The 23,864-nt window shown below is 37.9% G+C and overlaps 1 protein-coding gene across 4 annotated transcripts in view; it reads right to left on the bottom strand.

Moving 5' to 3' along the window:
- The window catches only part of epha8 (eph receptor A8), a 100,963-nt gene that overhangs the window by 19,286 nt on the left and 57,813 nt on the right, over positions 1 to 23,864 (bottom strand). Inside the window, exons 8-17 of one of the 4 annotated variants that reach the window (XM_057361329.1) lie at positions 21,678 to 21,774; positions 20,793 to 20,860; positions 20,495 to 20,620; positions 20,181 to 20,366; positions 19,047 to 19,108; positions 18,748 to 18,957; positions 17,655 to 17,804; positions 17,218 to 17,408; positions 16,576 to 16,731; positions 13,801 to 14,547 (exon numbers count right to left, since the gene is read on the bottom strand). In XM_057361329.1, coding sequence (XP_057217312.1) covers positions 14,433 to 14,547; positions 16,576 to 16,731; positions 17,218 to 17,408; positions 17,655 to 17,804; positions 18,748 to 18,957; positions 19,047 to 19,108; positions 20,181 to 20,366; positions 20,495 to 20,620; positions 20,793 to 20,860; positions 21,678 to 21,774 — 1,361 coding nt within the window. In that variant the 3' untranslated portion in view covers positions 13,801 to 14,432. Of the gene's footprint in view, positions 1 to 13,800; positions 14,548 to 16,575; positions 16,732 to 17,217; positions 17,409 to 17,654; positions 17,805 to 18,747; positions 18,958 to 19,046; positions 19,109 to 20,180; positions 20,367 to 20,494; positions 20,621 to 20,792; positions 20,861 to 21,656; positions 21,775 to 23,864 lie in introns of those variants that run through there. The other 3 variants (XM_057361328.1, XM_057361327.1, XM_057361326.1) reach the window with 3 other exon arrangements.

The following is a 23,864-nucleotide window of genomic DNA, read 5'->3' on the forward strand; positions in this document are numbered from 1 at the left end:
GCAAAAAAACAGTACAGCTGTAAAACAGAACCAAAGGGAAACAGCAATCTGAAGTGTTAAAAGAACATTGAATAGAAACAGATAGAGAAAAAACTCCGATTGCTTTTGAATGCTTCGAAGACGTGAGTTAAAGTATCAGTTTTCCCTAAAATTGTTTAGGAGACTTAAAAACAGAAACAAATGAGATGAATTGTTCAAACACATGAAGAGTACGAAGGTGTAAAATGTTGATTGTAGAGGTAAAATAATCTGGATTGGGGTAAATTTGACTAAATTCATATTGAGATCTTCAATAATATTGACTTTTGATTGCAGACTTGAAAAATCTGAGCTCAGTTTGAGACCTATTCTGGAACTCTAATGGACACATTTGTGAGATTTCTGCGTCAGTTTTTTGTAGCCGAAAAGACACAGTTCCATTTGCTCACCATTGAATCTCATTATGAGAAATGGTTGAGATTTCATAAATAATAACAACAAATCTATTGTAAAAGTTGTGTATTGTTGCATATTGTAGTTTGGTTGCAGGTTTGTGTAATATGATCAACCGTAAAAGTCACACATATTTTCAATAGCGATATTGCGTATTAGCACACATTACCAAAATGAAAAGCCAATGCAGCTAATATATTCCCATGTATTGCAATAGTCTAACAAACATTCAGTCTCCTCTAGGAGTTGTTGTAAACATATGGATGCTGGATCTGTAACGTCCTTGGTGTGATGCCTGCACACATCCAAGGTTGCTGTGATCTCCTTAAATGTAAGCTGTCAAGCATTCTCCGTCCACCCTCACCGCTGCTGCGCTTGTTTCTCTGTTGTGAAGGTCAACCGATGTCTCAGACAGACCCTTCTTGAATAAAAACATCTGTGAAAAAGCACGCTGAAAGTTTAAAGCGATAGTTCGCCAAAAAACGAAAGTACCGTCATGATTCATTCATACTCGTATCATTCCTCAATTTTCACCCAGAAAGGAGAATCTGAAATATCTTGCGGGTGAGTAATCTCAGACATCTCGTTATGGAGTAAACTCCTCCTTTGAAGAGAGCATTGCATACCGTACCGTTACTCCGCTCGAGCGGATCAAAGAACAGAAGCTCACTTTTGTTTTCTATATGCGTGTAGGAACACCAGACGTCCTTCCTCTGGCACCTTCACCGTCTCATTTGGAAAACTATTAATATGACAGAGAGGTGAGAGTCGCCCACAACCAACAAACATCCAGCGCCGCTTGATTTATATCCAGTGCCAACACTCTTTATTATACTGTCAATACATTACCCGTTGTCTATTTACAGCCGTCAGGTCTGAATACACAAGACAGGGCAAGCGGAGAATAAATGCGTCTGCGCTGAGTGAGAAAGGCCTCCGGTGATGAGAGCCGTGATGGACAGAGTGGTAATTGTGCGCTGGCCGGATGCCTTCCTTCATCCTGGCGTGTGATGGGCACTCTTTCCTCAGGATCTCTCTGCGTCCCGAGCTGATGTTTACCCTGCTCCGAGCTTGCTTTGCCTGTCGATCTGAGGGGGGAGTAGATTGCGTGTCGAGTGCTCTCCTGGGCTAAACTATCATTTCAAAGTGTTATCACACGATCTGACTCCCACGGGCCCGGCATACGGAGACGCTGGAAGAGCTCCAGAGTTTTGCCGAGCTGAGCGTATGCCAGTCGCAGAAGTGGCACACTGGTGCACTGAAAAAGATGCAAATGAGGCCAGGTAACATTGTGTTACTCAACTCTTGCGTACCTTTGGAAGAGACAGTTTAGGCAAGCGGATGTCTTTTTTAAGGATTTTGTCACTTTTTCATAATGGAAAGAAAACAAGAAATGATTGGAGGGAAATCGGATGGATTGCTGGGTTGGAGCGTTTGTTTCTTGCATCAGCACCACAGTATATTGTAAGTTGATGTAAGTGAAAAACACGATTTAGTAAAAACAAATGAAGAAAACCAGTTTTCTGAATTTACTATGCGGTTGGATAAAATGATCCTTTTTGTTTCATTCTGTGAACTGCTAACAACATTTCTCCCAAATTTCAAATAAAACGATTGTTTCTGTTTGCATTTATTTGCAGAAAATGAAAACTGGAGAAACAGGTCAAAATAACAGAAACGATGCTCTGTACTTTTCTGTCCTCAAATACTGCTAAAAAAAAATGTTTTGTGTGATAACCTGGATTTTTATCACAGTTGTCATGTGTCTTGTCAGTCGTTCACATTGCTGTTGGATGACTTTATGTCACTCATATGTCATTTTGTTGAAATTCAACAGACACTGGACTGGAATGACCACAATACATCTAGAAATGATGATTAAATGAACATTTGGATTGTTCTCTTAGTTTCTTCTGTGGCTGCATATACTACAGTATATATAAAACAGTTGAATAATGTATATAATGTAGTTATCATTTACTATGCACAAATCATCCAAATATTTTTTGTTTCAATTTTGTCAACTTAAAGGACTGAAGTACATCACATTCAGTAGTAAAAAAGCTTTGGATGCCATTTCGTGGTGTCTTCAAGGGCACAGGTCGATCAGACCTCAAAGAATAACCACTTTAAACATATGTAAGCCACTGAGATGCTTAAATACATGATCACTCCCAACCAAACTAAACTACAAGAGTGCAAAAACCCTTTCCTACTATATTACTCGGCTTTACTTGCACTGTCACTGCACTCCCTCAGAGGATTTCTGTTTTTGTGTGTATTTACGCCTTTGTCTATGAATATAGGTCTTTGGCTGCTTTTACATTTAACTGTATATATTTTATTTCTATTTCTATTAACTTTATAATTGTGTTTTTTATCATTGTTCACCTTTAAACAGTGACAATAAAGTTCTATTCTAAATGGTAAGGCGTATGACAAACCTGTAAAAAGTGTCACAGCACTTTCATACAAAACATGAAGCTGCTCGTATCACAGCGCCTTCGAAATCATACGATTCGCCTAAAATACCTCAAATAAATAAATTAAACGGTCAAACAACGAATGGATTATATTCTATTGCTGATGGCAGCATAAACCTAATGATGGACATTCAGGGTCAAAGTGCAACAGGTCAGAAGTCAGTAAGTTGTGTTTTAAATAATTATGTGCTGCTAATTGGATCTAGGGCAAATGTGAGCAAATTAATTTTGTAGTCCCGGAGTCATTTCAAGGACATTCCAGCAGGGACATCTGGTGGTCCCAGCAGCAGGCTTGAGCCCGCGTGCCTTCCTCACCGCATGCTAATATCTGCCAGGTATGTGTCTTACCATAAAACACTTCTGTTACTTTTCAACGTTGTGTCATGAAAATGCTTTCATCATTTATTCATCCTGCATGGCTTTCTTTCTTCTGCAGAACACAAAAGATATTTTAAAGAACGTTGGCAACCAAACAACACTGCCCGCCATTGACTTCCATTGTATGAACACAAAACCACTTAGACATTTCTCAAAATATCTTCTTTTGTGTTTCACAGAAGAAAGTCATACAGGTTTGGGGTTGAAGAAATGCTAAAGGAATTAGGTGAACATCCCTTAAAGTAAAGGATCGGCACACAATTGGTTAAACTTTCTTTGCTGATAAAGGTGCAGCTCGTGATGCGTTTCAATCTCCCTCTGAGCACTTCTACCTCACACTCACGCGTCTCCTCTTCTGCCTCTATCTACATAAGCAATCAAATCAAGCACCGCATTCACGTCGGTTCTTCAATTTAGCCGTACTATATGCAGAAATCGTTTCTGTTTTCCCTCTTGTTGACGTTCTCATTCGTTTAACTCTCTGCTTGAAGGAAGGAACTGGAGAACAATCTGAAACTTAGATTGTTAGAAGAAAAGCAGGTCATGTTGCCTTTTTTTAAATACATCCAAAAGCGAGGGTTTACAAAAAATGTGTTTATACAGTCTGCAGATATATAGTCTCCAAAATAAATTGCAGTACATTTGTGCTTGTTACAGTATGTGCATTTCCTGGGACCCATGATCCTGGAACTGCCAAGATCAACCAGTTGAGATGAAAGAAAGGTTAATCCACTTTTGACTGCAAAGTTTTTTTATACAAGAGTTGAATGTTTACAGAAATGCGAAAGATTGGATTTTTGTTCTAATACAATGGATGAATGCTCTTCATCTTCTGGTCGATCAGCACTGTGAACGTCACCAACAGAAAGCTGGCATGAATCACCGTATCGGGCGTCTAAATTCATGGCTGTTTGCTTCCGTGACCACTTGAATGGTGAAGGCTGAGGAGAAAGCTGTCTTATGAATGAAACATTGAGCCTAATGAATCGAAGCGCTCTACTTCAGCTGGCTCACACGGACACAAACACGCTTCTCGCACGACATATATATATATATATATATCCATCTATATTTGATGCTGAATACAGTAGCAGATTTTGTGTTGTGAGCGAGGAGGGACTGCGTTTAGAAGCAGGGAGGCTGAATGATAAGACCAGTTGATGAAGTGACGGCGTCGGGTGGTTTCCGTGCATGAAACGGCACGGGATGATGTGCGTGCAGCTCCGGGCGGCCCATGAGGCCATGATGCCGTGCCTCAGCCTGCGTGACTGGGCTTTAACAAAACATTGAGACCAAAAGAAGACATTCGACTACTTAAAAACAACCTCCGAGCAAACTTGAACTTTCTGAATTAAGACAAAAGAAAATATATGTGGGTCTATTGATTAACAATTTAGTTTTAGGTTCTGATTCAGCTGTTGAACAAAAACAAACCATCAGATAAATTCTTATGGATTATAATGGGTTAATGGTTAAATGGGAATTGTATTGGTTTTCGTGGAAACTATTATGATCTCTGTGGGTTTCTTCTGGTGTGTTGGGTTCTGTTGGTGGGATGTTATGACGGATGGAAACTAATAGAACACCATCCTACTGGAATAAGACCAAAAACACACTTAAGGAACATAAAGGAATGGTTTTAATGGTGAACATCTGATGGTTCGCAGTGACATTTATATCTTCAAAACCTTTTTATATTATATTATTTATACTGTATATTAAATGTATAAAGCAATGAAAATGCAAACATAAATAGTAAATCATAATATATAACAGTTTTGTATATTATAGCCTACTAAAAAATAAAACGTAAAAAATAAAACTGCACAGAAACGCATGCGCGCACACACACCGGCGAGATAAGCGTGTTTGCTGAAAAGAAAGGTCATTCACGATCTCATTCATTATATTTACTGAAGTGTTTGGGTTTGAGCATTACTTGAAATCTCAAGGGGTATAGGCCTACTTCAGCGCGTAACTCTTGAAATAAATAATGCCTCAAATTACGTGGGTTAAAGAGGAGATGTGTGCTATTCCATTTGTAAGTGATCAGAATGACGATTTCGCCCAGTGGGGAAAAAACAAGCAACCAAATTACAACTGAAGGAGAGACCAGCGCCATCTAGAGGTCAAACCTGGACCAGCTACACAAAACGCTCTGGTATCCACCTACTACTGTCCATTTTAAAGGGGTCATATGGCGTGTTTTTCTGTGTCTTTGGTGTGTTATAAGTTGCCCATGCATGTATTAGACACGTAAAATTGCAAGTGTCAGAACAAAAGATGCATTCAATCCAAAAGCGAATTCACCCAGACCTGTCTGAAACGCCTCGTGTAACCACACCCCCACAAATCTACGTCAGTTCGAGGTGTGATTTGACTAAGACCACCCAAATGTATACGCAAGTAAGGTGGGCGTACCTGTCAGTACAATTGAAGAGGAACCTGATGTTCCAAATATGGTCAGAGGCGTTACATTTCCCTCACACGCTTGCAGTATTTGACCAATCACTACACACTGGTTAACTGGCCAATCACAGCACACCTCGCTTTTCAGAGTGACAAGCTTTGTTAAAAAATCCATGCGTTTCAGAGAGGCGGGGCAAAGAGGAGATACAAACATTCACGGTATGTGGAAAATACAGCGTTTTTCAACCTTAAATCGTGTATATACACATTGCGTTACATATAAAACAAACGATAATCTTTGTTTTAGCCGTGTCATATGACCCCTTTAACAATAACTTGGTCATAACAGTCACAATGCATTGACATCCAAAGCAAACCCATGGTAACAGTTTATTATATTTATTAAAAAGCACTCTAAAAGTAAATATAAATACGATTTGTTTTACTAAATTTAGTGATCTAAATTTGCATTTCACAGTAATGGAGCAGCTACTTCAGTAGGCTACTTGTACAAATATGCAGCCTAATTTATTTGCCCGCTGTGGTCGTCTATCTTGAGGACGTTTTGGGGTTTTCAAGGTGAGAAAGTTTTAAGGCTCACAGCTTAGATTACAAACCGTGTTGACGTAAAGCATTTCGCATGCATCCACCGAGTTGTTGAACTTTTATTTGCCTTCAGAAAGCGGAAGATGTTATCAGACGTAAAGCTCTGATGCTAAACACCCGGGAGGAATGAGGCTGGTCTGTAGGTTACTCACAGGAAAGTGTGAGAAGTTCAAGCAGCGAACACGTGCGCCCAGAGGACGGGCAGGAGGAGAAAACCAGGCTAGGGCATAACACAGGCTCCGGGGGTTTGGAGATCAATGCACATAAATTCTGTGCTCTATTTCCAGACGTGTTTTCCCTCTTCCTCATCGGGGTGCTTAATGAGAGCCGGATTGAAATGTGCTGAATCCCTGCGATTTATTTTTGGCATGGCCATTCATTTGCATAGAGTAATCAGACCGGTAATCAGTCTTGCTTGGATGTTGTCCACGCAAGCATGACAGTACAGGTGGCGAAGTGCACGTGAAATTTAGTTGACAAATCATATTTGTTGCAGTATGAGAATATGCATCTGGAGTCTTTTGGGGCACTTCTCAGAAATACGTAAAACACTTAAAGCGACAGTTCACCCAAAAATGAAAATTCTGTCATCATTTATTCTCCCTCTTGTCATTTCAAACCTGTCTGACTTTTCTTGTTGGGTGAACTGTGATACTTGACAGCATACTGTAAGAAAAGTATATTTGGCCTTTACATGTCCTTGTTCGATTCATCGAGATATACTCAAAAAATCAATCAAAAAATACGTTCACTTGTAGTATAGATGCAGAATAGGCCGACATAAAAACTAGTTGTGCACTCAAAGTGTGTTACACTTAAAGTATGCTTTTACTGTATAAACTAAAAAATGGGGCAATTTAGTAGTATTGAGTACTCAGTAGTATTGAACGAGTGGAAGTACTAATACATTGATCCTAGTATATTGATGTTATATTACAACATAAAGTCAATTTTAAATTTACTTACGAGTCTTAATAAAATGAACCGGAAGTATACTTTTTAAAATGGCAGACACATTTTGTGTATAAACAGGTGAACTTTTTATAGATTTACATTAAAGTAGGCACCCAAGTCACATCTGAAGATCACAATATCAAACATCGGAGGGTGTATTCAACCAACTCCCTCACAAACAGATACCCAGAACACATATAACAACATAGCAATAGCTCTGGCCTCATGCACCCCTCTGCTTTAAAAATCTAAAAATCATATTTTCGGTTTGATTTCGAAAATTGGAAACTTGTAGGATTCCCCTCAGAGTCTCCCGCATCCATTCATCTGAATCACAGAAGTGTTGGAAGGAGGAGAGGAACATTGTGTCTGGGGTAAAGTACCCATCACTGTGTCTGAACACACGCTGCTGCCCCTACAACACCAGTGGGGAGCGACGGCATGCTGGGTAAACAAACCATGGGCGAGATCAAGGCGTTAACTAGGACAGTTGTGAGCTTTTCAAATATCCACGTTGCTTTCTAAACATACAGCCTCGAAGGAGAACACGCTGATCTGAAAGAGACATCGCATCTCGGCAGGGTGTGTAAATACTGTATATATGGACTGAGTTATGGTGAGGGTGGAGGAAGATGTCAGTGAGTAAACTGTGTCAGCCTCTTGCAAATGGTGCAAAATGTTATTATTATATTACTATATTTTAAGAAAACGACCATCATACTGATGCCATATGATGACTAAGAGATGGCAACATGAGAATATTGGCAAGCATATGTTTGTGCTGTCAAAAACTATTTTTGCATGAGATGATGAATAAAGATAAATATTTGTTATTTTTATTTATTTTATAAATCTATCTTATTATAATTTATATAGGAAATATAAATTATATTATTATTATTATTATTAATAATAATATATTTTTACAATTTTTATTCTTATAAACATAAATTATTGTATTGTATTATTATTATATTAGGTGTTATATTATAATTTATTATATTTAATAAATATTTATAAATTAATTAATGATCGATAGATAAATGAATAAATAAACATTATTATTTATACTTATGTGAAAGCACATTTATAGATTTCTTACAGACAATTTTTGTACAGTTAGTACAATGATAGTCATATATTTGATGAAAAATTTGATAAACACACTAGATTAATAGTGCTATTAATATAAGGTACAACAATTTTCACTTACTTTCTTAAATGTACTTTATATTGAAAAAATTTGCAATAATATCATTTATTTAATGTATTATGGATATTTCCTAATTTCCTAATTTTACTTTTGTTACTTATATATGTATGTGTATTTAAAGTATTTACGGCTGCTTTGCAACAACGCGAAATGGTTAAAGCTCTAAAAAAACTATTAAAATAAATGTGCATGTACGAAGCATAACATATAACTAGGTATATTTTACTTTTAATTTCATTGCTTTTCTTCTTGACTTGAACACAGACATAAATAAGTGGCACAGCTCACTCCCTGCATTATATTTTGTCTTGTATCAGCAGGTATGATGTGTAGAGTTTTATTGGAAGGGGTTTACGTCTAACTGCAGACAAGCAATAACTTTTACTCTTCTTCATAAGGAATCGTATCTCAGACTGTTTGCTGATGCCGAGAAACTGCCCATGGGATCAATACAATAATTGTTAAGGCTGTTGTTGTGCTATCTGTTGAATTACTGCCATCAGCTAGGCCTACCGAGTCCATGCTATTTGTTTTGCTTGCATAGACAAAGCATCCCATAATAATAAATAATGACACAATTTATAATGTTCAAATCTCCAAACATAATGCAAATAAACAACACAATTGGCAAGCACAAATCATTCTTTGGCAAATGCCCCCTACAGGATTTCACAGGTATTGCACATCACTTATTAAATCGCTCCTTTTCAAAGTTCAGGCCCAAATGCAGAGAACCCCGAAACATTTTCAGCCTCATTATGTGAATCTCTTTTCGGCAATAAACCCCAAAGTTGAATCGTCGGTCAGGCTTTACTGTGACTAACAGGGTTTAATCCAGGCCAGCAACAGCATGGAAGCCTCTCATTCAGCACTTACTTCATTTCATTTGCATTTTCCGGCCCTTAAAACATCTTATCTTCAGAATTAGGGCTTCATTTCTTCTCTGTCTGCTTGATATCTCCAGAGGCGTGATAATTTGCAGAGCAGGATTGTATCAGATCCATGCAAATAAGGATCATCGGTGACAGACTGCTTTTAACATCAAAGGGAAAGTTGGAGCGGCGCGGGTGCACGCGCAGGCCACAGCGCCAAAGGTTCTGCATTGAAATCACACCGATTTGCATATATGGTAATGAGGGCACTATTACAATTTATTAGAAGCTGGTGGATTTGAGGGAAATCCTTATTCGACTTGTTCAAGTAATTAGGTCAGTCACGGCGGTTCTCTTTCATTCTTTATGTATGAGTGTGTTATGATTCATATTACGGCCACGAGATTCATTAGGGGAACTAAAACCTGCTTTACATACAGTAAAAGTTTATAAAGATATTGCTGCAGCTCATAAATGTTTCGTTTTCATCTTCCTGGCTTGAAATCACTTCTGGAACATTAGCCTAAAGCATTTATTGTTGCCACAGAAATATATTGCACGCTCGAATCGAGTCATATGAACCCAATTTGATTTACTTTTCTATGCCGACACATTAAAACATGCACATAAACACTCGTTAATGTTTCATCTTGCAGGGTTTGTATTAATCACACGTCTCACAAATGTTCAGAAAACTATGGACACTCACATTGAAACGTATTGTCTTACACTTTAACAACCGGAATGTTTTTTAAAATGTGCAAAAACCCTACGAACTCTCCATGCTGTATCGAGTATTGTAGAAATTACATTAGATGACTCGCTCTCATGTCATTCCACAGTTGTATGACTGACATTCCTCCACAGAACACAAAAGAAGATATTTTGAAGAATGTCGGTAACCAAACAACATCAGCCCCCATTGACTTCCATTGTCTGAACACGAAACCACAGATATTTCTCAAAATATCTTCTTTTGTGTTCTGCAGAAGAAAGTACGCCATTGAGGGCGAATAAATGATGAAAGACTCCGTCTCTTTAAGAAGAACCCTCAGACCTGTGAAACTTTACCTCAGAGTCAAAACACATCCGTTGCGCAATCCTCTCATAATATCTTGTATTTTGTAGTGTAGTAAGACAGCACGCTGTTGTAAAGTGTGTCGCGTGACCTCACGGCGTCCCATCTGACCGTGTTCACTCAACGGTGAATGAGAGAGTGATGCTGGACGAGCATCTGAACACAACTACAGTACACATGACTGAAACTCTTATCTCCAACAGACTGAAGCCTTGAAGGGCGAGTCTGAATTTAACGCTGCTTGTTTTTAAGGTGTGCGGGACAGACTGAATCTTTGATATGTGACGGGAGAATATATAGTACTTCTGTCTGTATGTCTGGTAGGATATGCAAAGCAATGTTGGCAATGATGAAGAAAGATTTGACATTTTGGTGTGAACTACCCCTTAAAGTTCACATAGATGCATTTCACCCCAAAATTAAAATTCTTTCCATTTTAACCTGTATGACTGTCTTTTTTTCTGCAGAACACAAAAGAAGATATTTCGAAGAACGTTGGTAACCAAACAATTGACTTCCGTTGCATGAACACAAACAAACCGAGACATTTCTCAAAATATCTTCTTTGGTCTTCCACAGAAGAAAGAGTCATATACAGGCCGTCAATGTTGTGCACATACGGATTCTGGGTGTACTGTACATTCCCTTGCAATGAATTCTGGGTATAATCCGCTTCAAGGTGACATTTGTGCATGAATGGCTTTCTCTTGTCATGCAGAGAACCACCCAAATGGGCACGTTATATTTTTGGCAAAGGCAAACAGAAACAAAACACTTCCAAACATTTTATCTCCTGATAGATGACAACTTTCATGAAGTGGCGATGAAAGCGGACAGTCTCTTGATATAGCATATGCAACGTAGTCATGAATACGTTTTAAGACATTAAATTCACGCTTTAATGTTAAAGTAATGAGGAATCCTCTCGGAGGAGAGCGTTAAAGCCCAGCGGATGTAAAAGCAATTGCTGGGCTGTCAATGGTTCACGGTTTGGATGGAAGCGAGTGGGGCGTTCACAAACAGAGAGATGGGATGGAATACTCGGGTATCACATCATAGAAACATGAGCTTTTACAGACAAATCTCAACTGTTAAGAAATGGACATTTCATACAAGTAAAAAAATCATATCATATCATCCATAAGCTTTTTTTTAATTTGCATAAATTAAAGGCAGTATAATAAATACTATCATGATATATACCAAATAAAGATTTCATTCCCATTTTTGTGAAAAGTGTACAATAGTGTATCATGGTAAAAAAAAGTTTATTTTACTCATGAAAATACTCATTTCCATTTCCTTTTTTAAAACCAGAGAATATTTTGTCGACATGAAAATAATAACTTTAGGGATGAGCACAATTATGATGTTAATAAATGAAATCAGTTTCAAGATAATATGAATTCACTTATTAGTGAATTAGTGAATTATTATTTGTCATAAGTCGAGGTGTCTCGTTCGTTTGCTGATCTGATGTGTACGCTACTGTCATGAAAATGAACGTAACTCACTCTATATCTAATAAGACGGGAAAATACCCGACTTTAAATAATTAACCATTTACATGCTTAAGACATTTGCGTTGTAAGAATGTACTGTGAGACTTTAGATATAAAAACGGGGACTAGTAAATAACTGTTTTATCATTCATACGTGATAACTCCCTATTGATTTAATACAACGTTTGGGCACACCAACATGGCGGCGCGGTAGCTTCAGTGTAATGACGCCATGAGCAATCCAGTCGTGTATATACACTCACCTAAAGGATTATTAGGAACACCATACTAATACGGTGTTTGACCCCCTTTCGCCTTCAGAACTGCCTTAATTCTACGTGGCATTGATTCAACAAGGTGCTGAAAGCATTCTTTAGAAATGTTGGCCCATATTGATAGGATAGCATCTTGCAGTTGATGGAGATTTGTGGGATGCACATCCAGGGCACGAAGCTCCCGTTCCACCACATCCCAAAGATGTTCTATCGGGTTGAGATCTGGTGACTGTGGGGGCCATTCTAGTACAGTGAACTCATTGTCATGTTCAAGAAACCAATTTGAAATGATTCGAGCTTTGTGACATGGTGCATTATCCTGCTGGAAGTAGCCATTAGAGGATGGGTACATGGTGGTCATAAAGGGATGGACATGGTCAGAAACAATGCTCAGGTAGGCCGTGGCATTTAAACGATGCCCAATTGGCACTAAGGGGCCTAAAGTGTGCCAAGAAAACATCCCCCACACCATTACACCACCACCACCAGCCTGCACAGTGGTAACAAGGCATGATGGATCCATGTTCTCATTCTGTTTACGCCAAATTCTGACTCTACCATTTGAATGTCTCAACAGAAATCGAGACTCATCAGACCAGGCAACATTTTTCCAGTCTTCAACTGTCCAATTTTGGTGAGCTCGTGCAAATTGTAGCCTCTTTTTCCTATTTGTAGTGGAGATGAGTGGTACCCGGTGGGGTCTTCTGCTGTTGTAGCCCATCTGCCTCAAGGTTGTGCGTGTTGTGGCTTCACAAATGCTTTGCTGCATACCTCGGTTGTAACGAGTGGTTATTTCAGTCAAAGTTGCTCTTCTATCAGCTTGAATCAGTCGGCCCATTCTCCTCTGACCTCTAGCATCAACAAGGCATTTTCGCCCACAGGACTGCCGCATACTGGATGTTTTTCCCTTTTCACACCATTCTTTGTAAACCCTAGAAATGGTTGTGCGTGAAAATCCCAGTAACTGAGCAGATTGTGAAATACTCAGACCGGCCCGTCTGGCACCAACAACCATGCCACGCTCAAAATTGCTTAAATCACCTTTCTTTCCCATTCTGACATTCAGTTTGGAGTTCAGGAGATTGTCTTGACCAGGACCACACCCCTAAATGCATTGAAGCAACTGCCATGTGATTGGTTGATTAGATAATTGCATTAATGAGAAATTGAACAGGTGTTCCTAATAATCCTTTAGGTGAGTGTAGATCAGTGATAATAACTCAAATAAAATCCCTTCGCTGTGATTGGGTGAATTTATTGACAGACAAGTGCTTTGAAGGCAGTGATTGGTTGTAAAGAAACGGATGAATTGAGCACGATAGGAAACTAAACGAGGTGAGTTTTTCATGTTCAGATTTGTCATTCCCACCTTTACAGGCGCATTTACATACCTCAAGACTCCCAAGTTCATGATAAGAGCTTAACATTTTCTCAGGGCAAAACTGAATATTTAAAAACCTGCCAAGCTGTAGCAGAAAAAACACAGATTTCATTTGCGACAGATCTCAAGTGTTGGTTATTTTCCATAGACCAGCATTTACACGCGTCTACTTCTCTCTTTTCCAGAGGGATCCACAAGAAAAATGCTGTTCGTAAGCAATAAATAACAGCAGGTTGAGTTTTGGGCCGTTTAATCAAACACATGACATACATAATTATCTTTATCCCTTCGTACAAACAGAGACTAATTCAGTGTTCGTCCATATTTGTGTGCATAACGCAGCTGTTGTCAAGAGCCCAAACATTCCTCTTGAGCGTCTTGGTTTGTCATCACTTTTGTAATGCTGTTCTCATTGTGTTCTTCATTAATTTAATCTTTGTGTCATGTTTTTTTTTTTTTTTTGCGTTTGAGGCACTCGTTTCATCCATGCCATTGAGGTGCTGTTGTGTGTGTGGCAAAACATTTACACTATTCATATTCATTTTCCAACTCTTTAATATTCATTAGGTCCAGTTTCTGACATACTCATGACTCTATTATTCATAAAATCTGTATCCATGTACAACAATATTTAAATAAATTGTGTCATTTAAGGCAGTCCATACATTTACAAAAGAAGGTAGAAGAGAAAATTGCGAGAGAACGTCTCGTCGAAGAACAAAACCGGCCGTGTTTCTCAGTATATAGTCCACGCATGGTTCCGCTTCAGTAAGAGTCTCTTGAAGTTCACACACAAGACTCAAACACATATCAGATCAATATGTCTTTATATTTTGGAATGGTCCGTGATTATATGTGCACCGACGGGATGCTCTGGTTGAGTATCTGGACTCTCATCACCTGGACACTGGTCATGATCTTCTTCTGATGACCCATTAATGTCACACCCAACCTCTGCATGTCACTGACACAAAACATTTCAAACAGTGATAAAAAAAAACTGTAACCACATTTATCAATTGAATATAATTTGGATTTAAATATTATTTTTTTCAGTTAAAAACACTTGCTCTGTAAAGATCACACATCACAACATCGTATGACCTCAGAAGTCCAGACATACAGCACACATTTCCTATAAAACTACTTTTATGATGCCTTTTCATTTTTGGCCACAAGCCCTCATTACGGGAAAGAGCACTTGTAGAATATTTCTTCTGCAATGTATTTCACAGAAGTTATATTGGTTTGAAATGACACGAGGGCGAGTAAACGGTGACAGAATTTTCATTTTTGGGAGGACGATTTCTTTAAAATGAATGAGACAAACCAGTTTGCAACTGTTTGGAAATGTCTCTCACATAAACTACAAAAGTTGATATGGCCGGGAAATCATCTGTTGAAACTTTCCACCAAGCAACCCTTACAAAAAAATAAGTATACTTCAAGGTCATTATAAGTATACCCAAGTATATTTCAGTTTTTGGGTGTACTTTATGTAGTAAGTATACTAATATCAATGTACCAGTAATATACTTTTTACACCGTGTCTATAAATGCATTAGAACCCATTATAATTAAAACATTTGTCCACACTGGATGCGACTAAATTGGCCCTACAGTATATAGTTTATGAAAGTACTGTATACATTTAAGAGTAACAATAGTAAACATTGAGTACACAAATAGTTTACAACTATGTACTTCAGCTATATTACAGTACACTGACAGTTGACAAATTTAATACTTGTAGCACATTTTTAGTTGTAAGTACATTGAAGGTCTGCTCTTAGTAAACTACTAGTTTAGTATTGCACGGCTCGTTGGAATGCTTGATTCTGATTGGCCAGTCGCGACATTTGCAGGTTCGTTATTCCCAGATAACAACCGCTCAAAACTAATAACACACGGTAACCGGGATACATCAAATCTTTTTGACAATTTTTGTTTATCACAAATTAATAACATGTATGACATTATATTGACAAATTATTAAACCAAATTGCCTGTTCGTGACATTTGAACGTCGTTTCTTACCTTAAAACCTAAAGTATACGGCTTTTCCTCATGGAAGATCTGCATTCGGTAAAAATGAGCTAATAAAAGATTTCAAATTCACATTTCATGTCCAGTTTTAATACGCGGGATAATGTACAAGCAGCCGGCTGTTATCGCAGAAATAAGCCCCGGCAGTGTGATCAGGAACCGACTTATACTGCAAGTGTACTTGTAAGTATTCTTTATGTAAACTTAGCATCACACACTTTACTATTTCAATATTTTTAATATCATTTTGTTACAATACAAACTTAAACACGTATGTTTAAAAGAAAGTATGTAAAACTATAAGAAAAGCCACTCAAACATAACTGCACGCCAAGCATACTTAGAATACTCTATTAAAAGTACAAACGAAGAGTTTTTTAATGTTCAAAAATCATGTTTTTTATTATGATTTTTATTTTGTTTTACGGTGTTGGTTAGCTGTATTTTATGAGTTACTACTTGATCAAAACAACCCAGCCGCAGTATGATTGATATTACTTGGAATGCACAATAAAAAAAATCTGTTATCTGTTTTAAAACTCTTCAAATAGATCAGATATACTTCAAATGACATGCTTGACAGAAAGGTCTATTTCTATGAAATACATAAAGTACACTGAACGTATACATTTTTGAGTTTAAACAGTATACTAATAGCACATTTCAATAACCATCTTTTTTTGTAAGGGTAGTAAAAGTGAACGTAGTAAAATGTGAACGTGGTTTTATTGCTGCAGTCGTTTTAAATCCAGTGAACTGCATTTTGTAGTCAATTCACCAGCCGACTTGAGGAGTTAATCAATCGAGCAATAAAGCTTCCTCCAATCTCATCCATCTTCACGTTAAGAGTCGGTTTATTTTACACTTAAACGCCGAATCTGAAGGGCTTCGTTCTGCCATTACAAGCACTCTGTCATTTTCTGGAGTAAGAACTCAATCAACTCACTGTTGATTCATGCTCATCACATGGCCCAAAGTCAGGTACCCCCCCGCGGCGAAGCGGTCCTTATAACGGCCCATCTTAATGGTGTCCAACCACTCATTCACCGACCGGCAGCTGGTGAAATCAGGAATACTTCTGTTCATCAAAGGACTGTTTAGTCTGAAATGAGAGCGGGAGGAGTGAGAAAGCGCCGACGAGATGTACCTTGAAATGCGCTAAGCGCAGGCAGAAAATCAATACAAGTTAAAATGATAGAGAAGGTGTGAGAGGGGCTGTAGATCTGACCGGTTTGGCTAGATTAATACCGGGATAAAATCTCGCTATGCACCAGAGGCTCGATGGGACTCGCGCTCCGAGCCGAGCAATTTATACAAGTCCAATTGTGAAAGCAGAAGCGTTCTTTTTCGGTTCACCGGGATCAATGTCAATATAGCACAGAGGCCTTTTTATTTAACAGAGAACACATCTATTTGAGATGGGTTTATTGGAAAACGCACGCTCGCGTCTTAAAGCGACCCGTCGTATTCCCGGGCGCTCGGACCAAACTTCTTCATCAACTTTGCGAGACTTTTCAAAAGGATCATATCTGACGACGGCAAAGTACATCTGTCGCGTAAACGCCTTTAAAGGCAGCGTTACCCTCACCTGCACAATGTGTCCATTGACTTGAGGTTCTCGGGGTTCCGGATCAGCTTGTCCAGGACTGTGACGATCTGGCAGAATCTGGGTCTTTCGTTGCGATCTTTCTGCCAGCAGTCCAGCATGAGCGTATGAAGGGCACCCGGGCAGGCCATGGGGGCAGGAAGTCTGTATCCTTCCTCTACGGACTTAATCACCTGCGAAAACACAACACTTGCATTCATTTGTCTATTTTCAAATAGGATTCATTTCAAAAAATGAAATTTTAAGATGATAGCGTTGTCAAGTTGACAAGCTCTTTTGATTACTTTCCGTTGTTTGCATACCCCATAGACAAACATTAAGGGTGACCAAAATTAATGATTTATGAAATAAATCAATCAAAATGAAGAAACGTGGAGTAAATTTCAAGAACAAAGCTCATGTGATGTCATGTGACGCACATCTCTGTTGGTCAAGTTCCAATATGGCCGTTCTCCATATGACATCACTTCCCACATCACCACTCCATAACTCCACACGTCACTGGAGGAGGAGAACTTTCGATAGGCGATGGCCTCCGGGGCCGTCCAGCGGATGGGAATCTTTCCCCCCTAAAATTCAATAAGAAAAATGATAGAAATATTACCGTGCATACACATAAAAAAGTTAAAACACCCAACATTTATGTCATATGAAACAAACAAACATGCTATACTGTAATAATCTTGATGAAATATAAGTTTTGATTCATTTGGGGGTTTTGGGGGATAATTCCCATAATTATAATTAAACATAAGAAGGGTTTAATATGATTCTAAATCGTAAAATGTCTTTAACATCTTCCAAGGTCATTCTCATGTTTTGCTGTGCTCTGAAATGTGTCAATCCTTCTTAGCTTTGCTTATAGCTGAGAAAAGCTAGCATTAGCCTGTCTTCCTGTACTGTCAGTTAGTTAAACTGTCAACATACTGTATGTCTGAATAATAACATGTGCTTTAATGGCACAGACATCTGAAGATAACTCTATCCTCCTTCTGAATACTGAGGTCTGTCAGATATGCATACAGGACGACTGTGTGCTTGCAACAAAATGGCCGAGCATACGAGCACTTGCATCAGAGTTAAATAAGTTAAATACAACTATTGAAACATTTCTGTTAATGGAAATCAAATAAAACATTTTTACTTGAAAAAATGACACTAAATGAAAATTTGAAATCTAAACTGAAATAAGTTTGAGTTCTGGTGCTAAAATTATTCAATCGAATTAAACAAAAACTAACATCAAATAAATAAAAAACAAAATTAAAAAATAAAACAAATGAAATAAAATGATTTAAAAAAATTAAACATATATAGCAATATTTAAAAATATTAATAATAACCCGACAAACGCGCAACAGAATTAAACTCAAATTAACATAACTAAAAATATAAAAATAAAAGCCAATTGAAAATATTAATAAAACAAAAAAACTGAAATAACGCTAATCTGCGGCCTAGAATAACCGAGATGAAAATAAGTTTCAACTTAGACATAAAGCAGACACTCACACTCGTAGTGTAGGCAGCATCCGGGTCGTCTTCTAAAACGCGTGACAAACCGAAATCGGAGATCTTGCACACTAGATTACTGTTGACCAAAACATTCCTGGCAGCCAGGTCCCGATGGACGTACCCCAGATCAGACAGGTACGTCATGCCAGCCGCGATGCCACGGAGAATCCCCACCAGCTGAATAATAGTGAACTGACCGTCGTGTCTCTGTACGCGGGAAAGAAAACAAGCCGAGGATGATGAAGCTGTGAAGGCAAGCGGCAAGGTGAAACACAAGCACACACGTGTTTACACACCCTCAAGAAAGAGTCCAGAGAGCCGTTCTCCATGTACTCTGTGATGATCATTACCGGTTTGCCTTGGTAGAATGAGACAAACGAGAGAAAGTTAGTTGTCTGTGTGATGTGAAAGCTAGTGGTTAGTTGAAGAGCAGTCATGAATAATTTGTATTGTTAAATACATGACATAACCCAAAAGGTGTTCATTTTGGTTGACTGTGCAACACAATCTCACGGCAAAAACGTAACTATGTTACGATGTGGCTAACGCATATGAATTCGTACGATCTCATTTGTACATTTCAGTACGATTTGCTTTCGTGCCAGTGACATTAGGGTTAGGGGCGGGGCTTCAGTATTGCTTTTTCTAGTAACCGTACGTTTTTGTACGGTTCACAACATACGAATTCATACGAATAAGCCACCTCGTAAAATAGTTACGAATTTCCACGAGATTAGATTGTACATGATCCCACAAAAATGTCAATGCATGAGATGACTAAATATCAAACCAACTGGCTTTATTCAAGTGTGCTATTCGTATACTAAAAATGATAGTGCTCACACTACTTTTTTGTAGTCCTCAGAAATATTCTTAAAATTACACTTAAGTATCTTTGACTTGTACTATTTGGTCTATACTTGTACTGAACCTTTTTTTGACATACTTAAACCCACAATGAAGTATTCTAAGTATACTTGGCCTTTAGTAGCGTCTACTCTTGATTGAGTAGCACTGTTCAACACTTGTGGGCCAGTATTTAAATACTTCAATACACTTATTACTTTACTACTGGTACATTAATATAAGTATACTTACAACAAAAGTATGCCAAAAAAAACTTGGACAATAAGTGTACTTTTAGAAAATGAACTTAATTATCTTTTAGTAAAGGTTATTTTAAATAAATACTGCGTTTCAAGCAAAAAAAATCAGGAAGAAGTTTAACCTATAAAAATAAAAGATAAATCGTTTAAAATGAAGTTGGGTTCATGCCATACTTAAGATACAGTATGAAATAGAATTGAGACAGTTGTAATGAAAATCAGTTCAATATTCTTCTATTCGTTCTTTTATTGAAGTGAACCTAAAACAAGCTATTTTTGCAATCATAAGCACACTAGATCAATAGAAGAATATGTCGCGCTCACTGCGAGTAACAACCCCCTCCAGATGGATGACGTTAGGATGGTCGAACTGTGCCATGATGCTGGCCTCGCTGAGAAAATCTCTCCTCTGTTTTTCAGTGTAACCGGCTTTAAGCGTCTTCAGGGCCACCGGAACATCACGTTTACCCGGCAGCTTCATCCGGCCGTAGCACACTTCACCAAACTCTCCTACAGTCAGCCAGAGAGAAGACATTAACATTAAAATGACATATATATATATATACTGTATATATCAATTCAGACACAATTATGAATGTCTGATATCTTCCCACAGAAAGTATTTTACCCGACTGTACCTGAACCAATGATTTTCTCTATTTTGATCCTGGACGCTTCGATTTCTCTGGCGAACTCGTGGACGGCCTGGCAGGGGTCCTCATATGTGTGGGGATCAATATAAAATCTGGCTTCTGGAAATGATACTAGAATAAACAGAATTAGCATTTGGTCACATATTGCGGCATGAAAGCAATTTTCTGTCACAGCCACGATCTCAGACAGCAGCTACAGCGTGATGTCGGCCCAAAAACAGCAATCGCTTCCTGCCTAAAATTCATTAAAAGTGGAATCATCGGGGAACGGCGCGTCTCTTACCGTGGCCGTTTTGATAGTGCATCTTCTCCTCGTCGGAGTCTTGGAAAGCTTTACTGTATCCACAGCGTCTGTAATGCAAACCAGAAACATCGTTCTTTAAACCAGTGGTTCTCAAACTTTTTTGTTGTAAGGCCCCCTTTGTGTTAAGTGCATCGCTTTGCGGCCCACCATATAAAGACATATAATCTTAAACTTTTCATTAATTTTACCAATTAAACCAAAAATATTCAGTTATACAATGCTGGAACCTCAATTATTTTGGTTGGTGGTGTCATTTTTCTGATGTTTGATTGCATAAAATCTATGATAAATTTCTATATTTCATAAAATGCCACAAAATCTGTGGCCCCCCCTGGATCCATCTTGGGGCCCCCCCAGGGGGCCAAGGCCCCCAGTTTGAGAACCACTGCTTTAAACACATCATTTATCATATGCATCCCTGACGTTTATGATAGTAAGGAATTATATTCAACAAACAACCAATTAATGAAGCACGTCAATACATCTTAAGATTTCTGCTTCACGCAGGGAAAACAAACCGCTGGCTTTATATATCAAACAAACTGAAAACGTTTGAAGCAAGTGATAAGAAAGCCATCAAATGTAATATTTACAGCGAACTTTTGAAAGCACGACTGAGAACATCTGCAGTGTCGAATTCGCATCAATAAAATGTAAATTTGGCACGAGTTCCACTACCTGAATATAGCGCTTCCCACATTAAGTGGAATTTCTCATTTCCTCAAATATCAGACAAGTACAGCGTGAATCATGGACATAATGTGAATACATCAGGGCAGAAAGCTGGCATGAGTATCTCTTAACATATATTACAGAATAAAGCAGGGGAATGTGAAGGCACACAATTCAAAGTTCTCCTCTTGCCGTTTTCTGCAGATGACAACCGCCAGAAATGTCAGCAGTCCTGTTATTGACACCATGCAGATCCACAAGATCGTCGTGTTGGTGTATCGGCGGGGAACTGGAGAGGAAAACAGAAAGCGTGAATCAACACGAACGCATCATTAAACTCTCTGAATCACAATCAGATTCGCCGCAGCGAGGAAACTGGACCGTAAAGAGAATGCTGTGCAAATACATATGTTGTTTTTTATATTTGGTCGCATCTGAATGTTAAAGACATTCAGTCTATACCTTGAAGTCTATATTTAAGGTATAGATTATTGGCGCTTTAAATCATTTTCAAATGATATCATGTATAATGCGTAAAGTGAAAGCGTGCTGTTTGTAAAAACAAATCAGGCGACTGAACCTAAAGCAGTTTTCTCACTGACAGCGTTTTACAGACAGAATGAGATCAAAAGTCCATTTTCGATGAGGGTTCATGATCTGAAGCGCAGTGACATGAGCGACAGCGACCGCTGGCAGGGCTCGACTTTATGCAAATGAGCGGAGAGATGATGCAGCGACTACCAATGGGAGTGAAGACAGCGGCGCTCACATGATCGGACTTCTAATAGTCATAGACAGAACAGAAATTGAATGACATTTAATCATCGTCAGTGTGAATGTCAGGAACACATTCATTAAAATCATTCAGCCATCAATCATTCAAGACAGACAGGTTTTAAGCATGTAGTGATATAAATGACTTTAAAAAGAAAAACCTAAAACAAAACAAGAAACACAAATGAGATTTTTGCTGAACTATAGCCTACGAAGAGTAAATTTGCAAAAACAGATTACTCAGTTTTAAAAAAAGTTAAAAATCATGTTTTGTTTTGTATTGTGATGTCTTTGTTGTTTTACTATGTTAGTTAGCTGTCAACATATGTTAGCTGTTAGTTAGTTTGAGTTATTATGACTTAATCAAAACAACCCAAGTGCAGCTTGACTGATATTACTTGAAATGCACAATAAAAAACATGATTTGTTTTTTGAGTTCTTTGCTTTTGCAAATTAACTCTTCATATATACTTGTTAAAATAGAGATATTACAAAAGGTTCTTTACAGCAATGCCCTAGAAGAACTGTTTTTGGCTCCCCAAAGTACCGTTCAGTCAAACGTTCTCACCTTTTTATAGACCGTTTCATCGGACACACGCGCACATGACCCCCAGTTACCTTCCGGTTTGTGTTTGGCTAGTGTCTAATAATATAACTATTTATATTTTATTTTATTCATATTAATTTGTATGATTATTTTACTGTGAATGGGTCCTGTAGTTTTGACGCATTTAAAGAAACCGTATGGTACACTGACATCTAGCGGTTGAGCTTGGTATTGCAGTCTAAATTAAAAATAACGGAGAGACGAGTTTAGCCAAGTAACGGTTCTTCTCGATTTCTTTTGATTGTTATCAGAAATAATCTACAGGCACTCTATTGTTTGTGAATGTGTACCAGAAGTTCAGTTGGGGTCACAAAAGTGCGCATGCGCAGTAACGTTTGTTTATGTTGTTAAGATGAAACCGTCTATAGTCTGTAGAACCTTAGACCACAATAAAGAACCTTTTGTGAAACCGAAAGAAAAAATAGTTCTTCTACTGTGTGTCATCGTGTAGCAACTTCACGTTTAAGAGTGTATAAAGCAAGAAGTAGATCAAATTTTGTACAGTAAAAGTTTAATAATCGTGTAACATTTTTAAGATCAATAATGCATTACATATAACACTTGCTAAATAAAAAAATTACATTCATTTTACATTTTAGCGACATATCAGCAACAAAGCTATATCGAAAAACATAGCAGTAAGAAAATAAGGTGTTACAATAAGGTGCTATTAGTTAACATTGATAAATGCATCAGCTAACATTAGCTAACAATGAACAATTTCGTTTTCACCATTTATTAATCCTTGTAAATGTTAGTTCATGTTAATACAGTTATTCATGTTAGTTCATGGTGCATTAACTAATGTCAACATTGACAACGTTTGATTTTAAAATTGTATTAGTAAATGCTGAAATTAACATGAATTAATATTAATAAATGCTGTAGAAGTATTGTTCATTGTTAGTTCAAGTTAGCTAATGCATTAACTAATAGCACCTTATTGTAAAGTGTTACCAATTTATTATACATTTAGCAGTTAGAGTTATAAAGATACA

This window comes from Triplophysa rosa, linkage group LG20 (assembly GCF_024868665.1).
Source record: "Triplophysa rosa linkage group LG20, Trosa_1v2, whole genome shotgun sequence".
NCBI lineage: Eukaryota > Metazoa > Chordata > Actinopteri > Cypriniformes > Nemacheilidae > Triplophysa > Triplophysa rosa.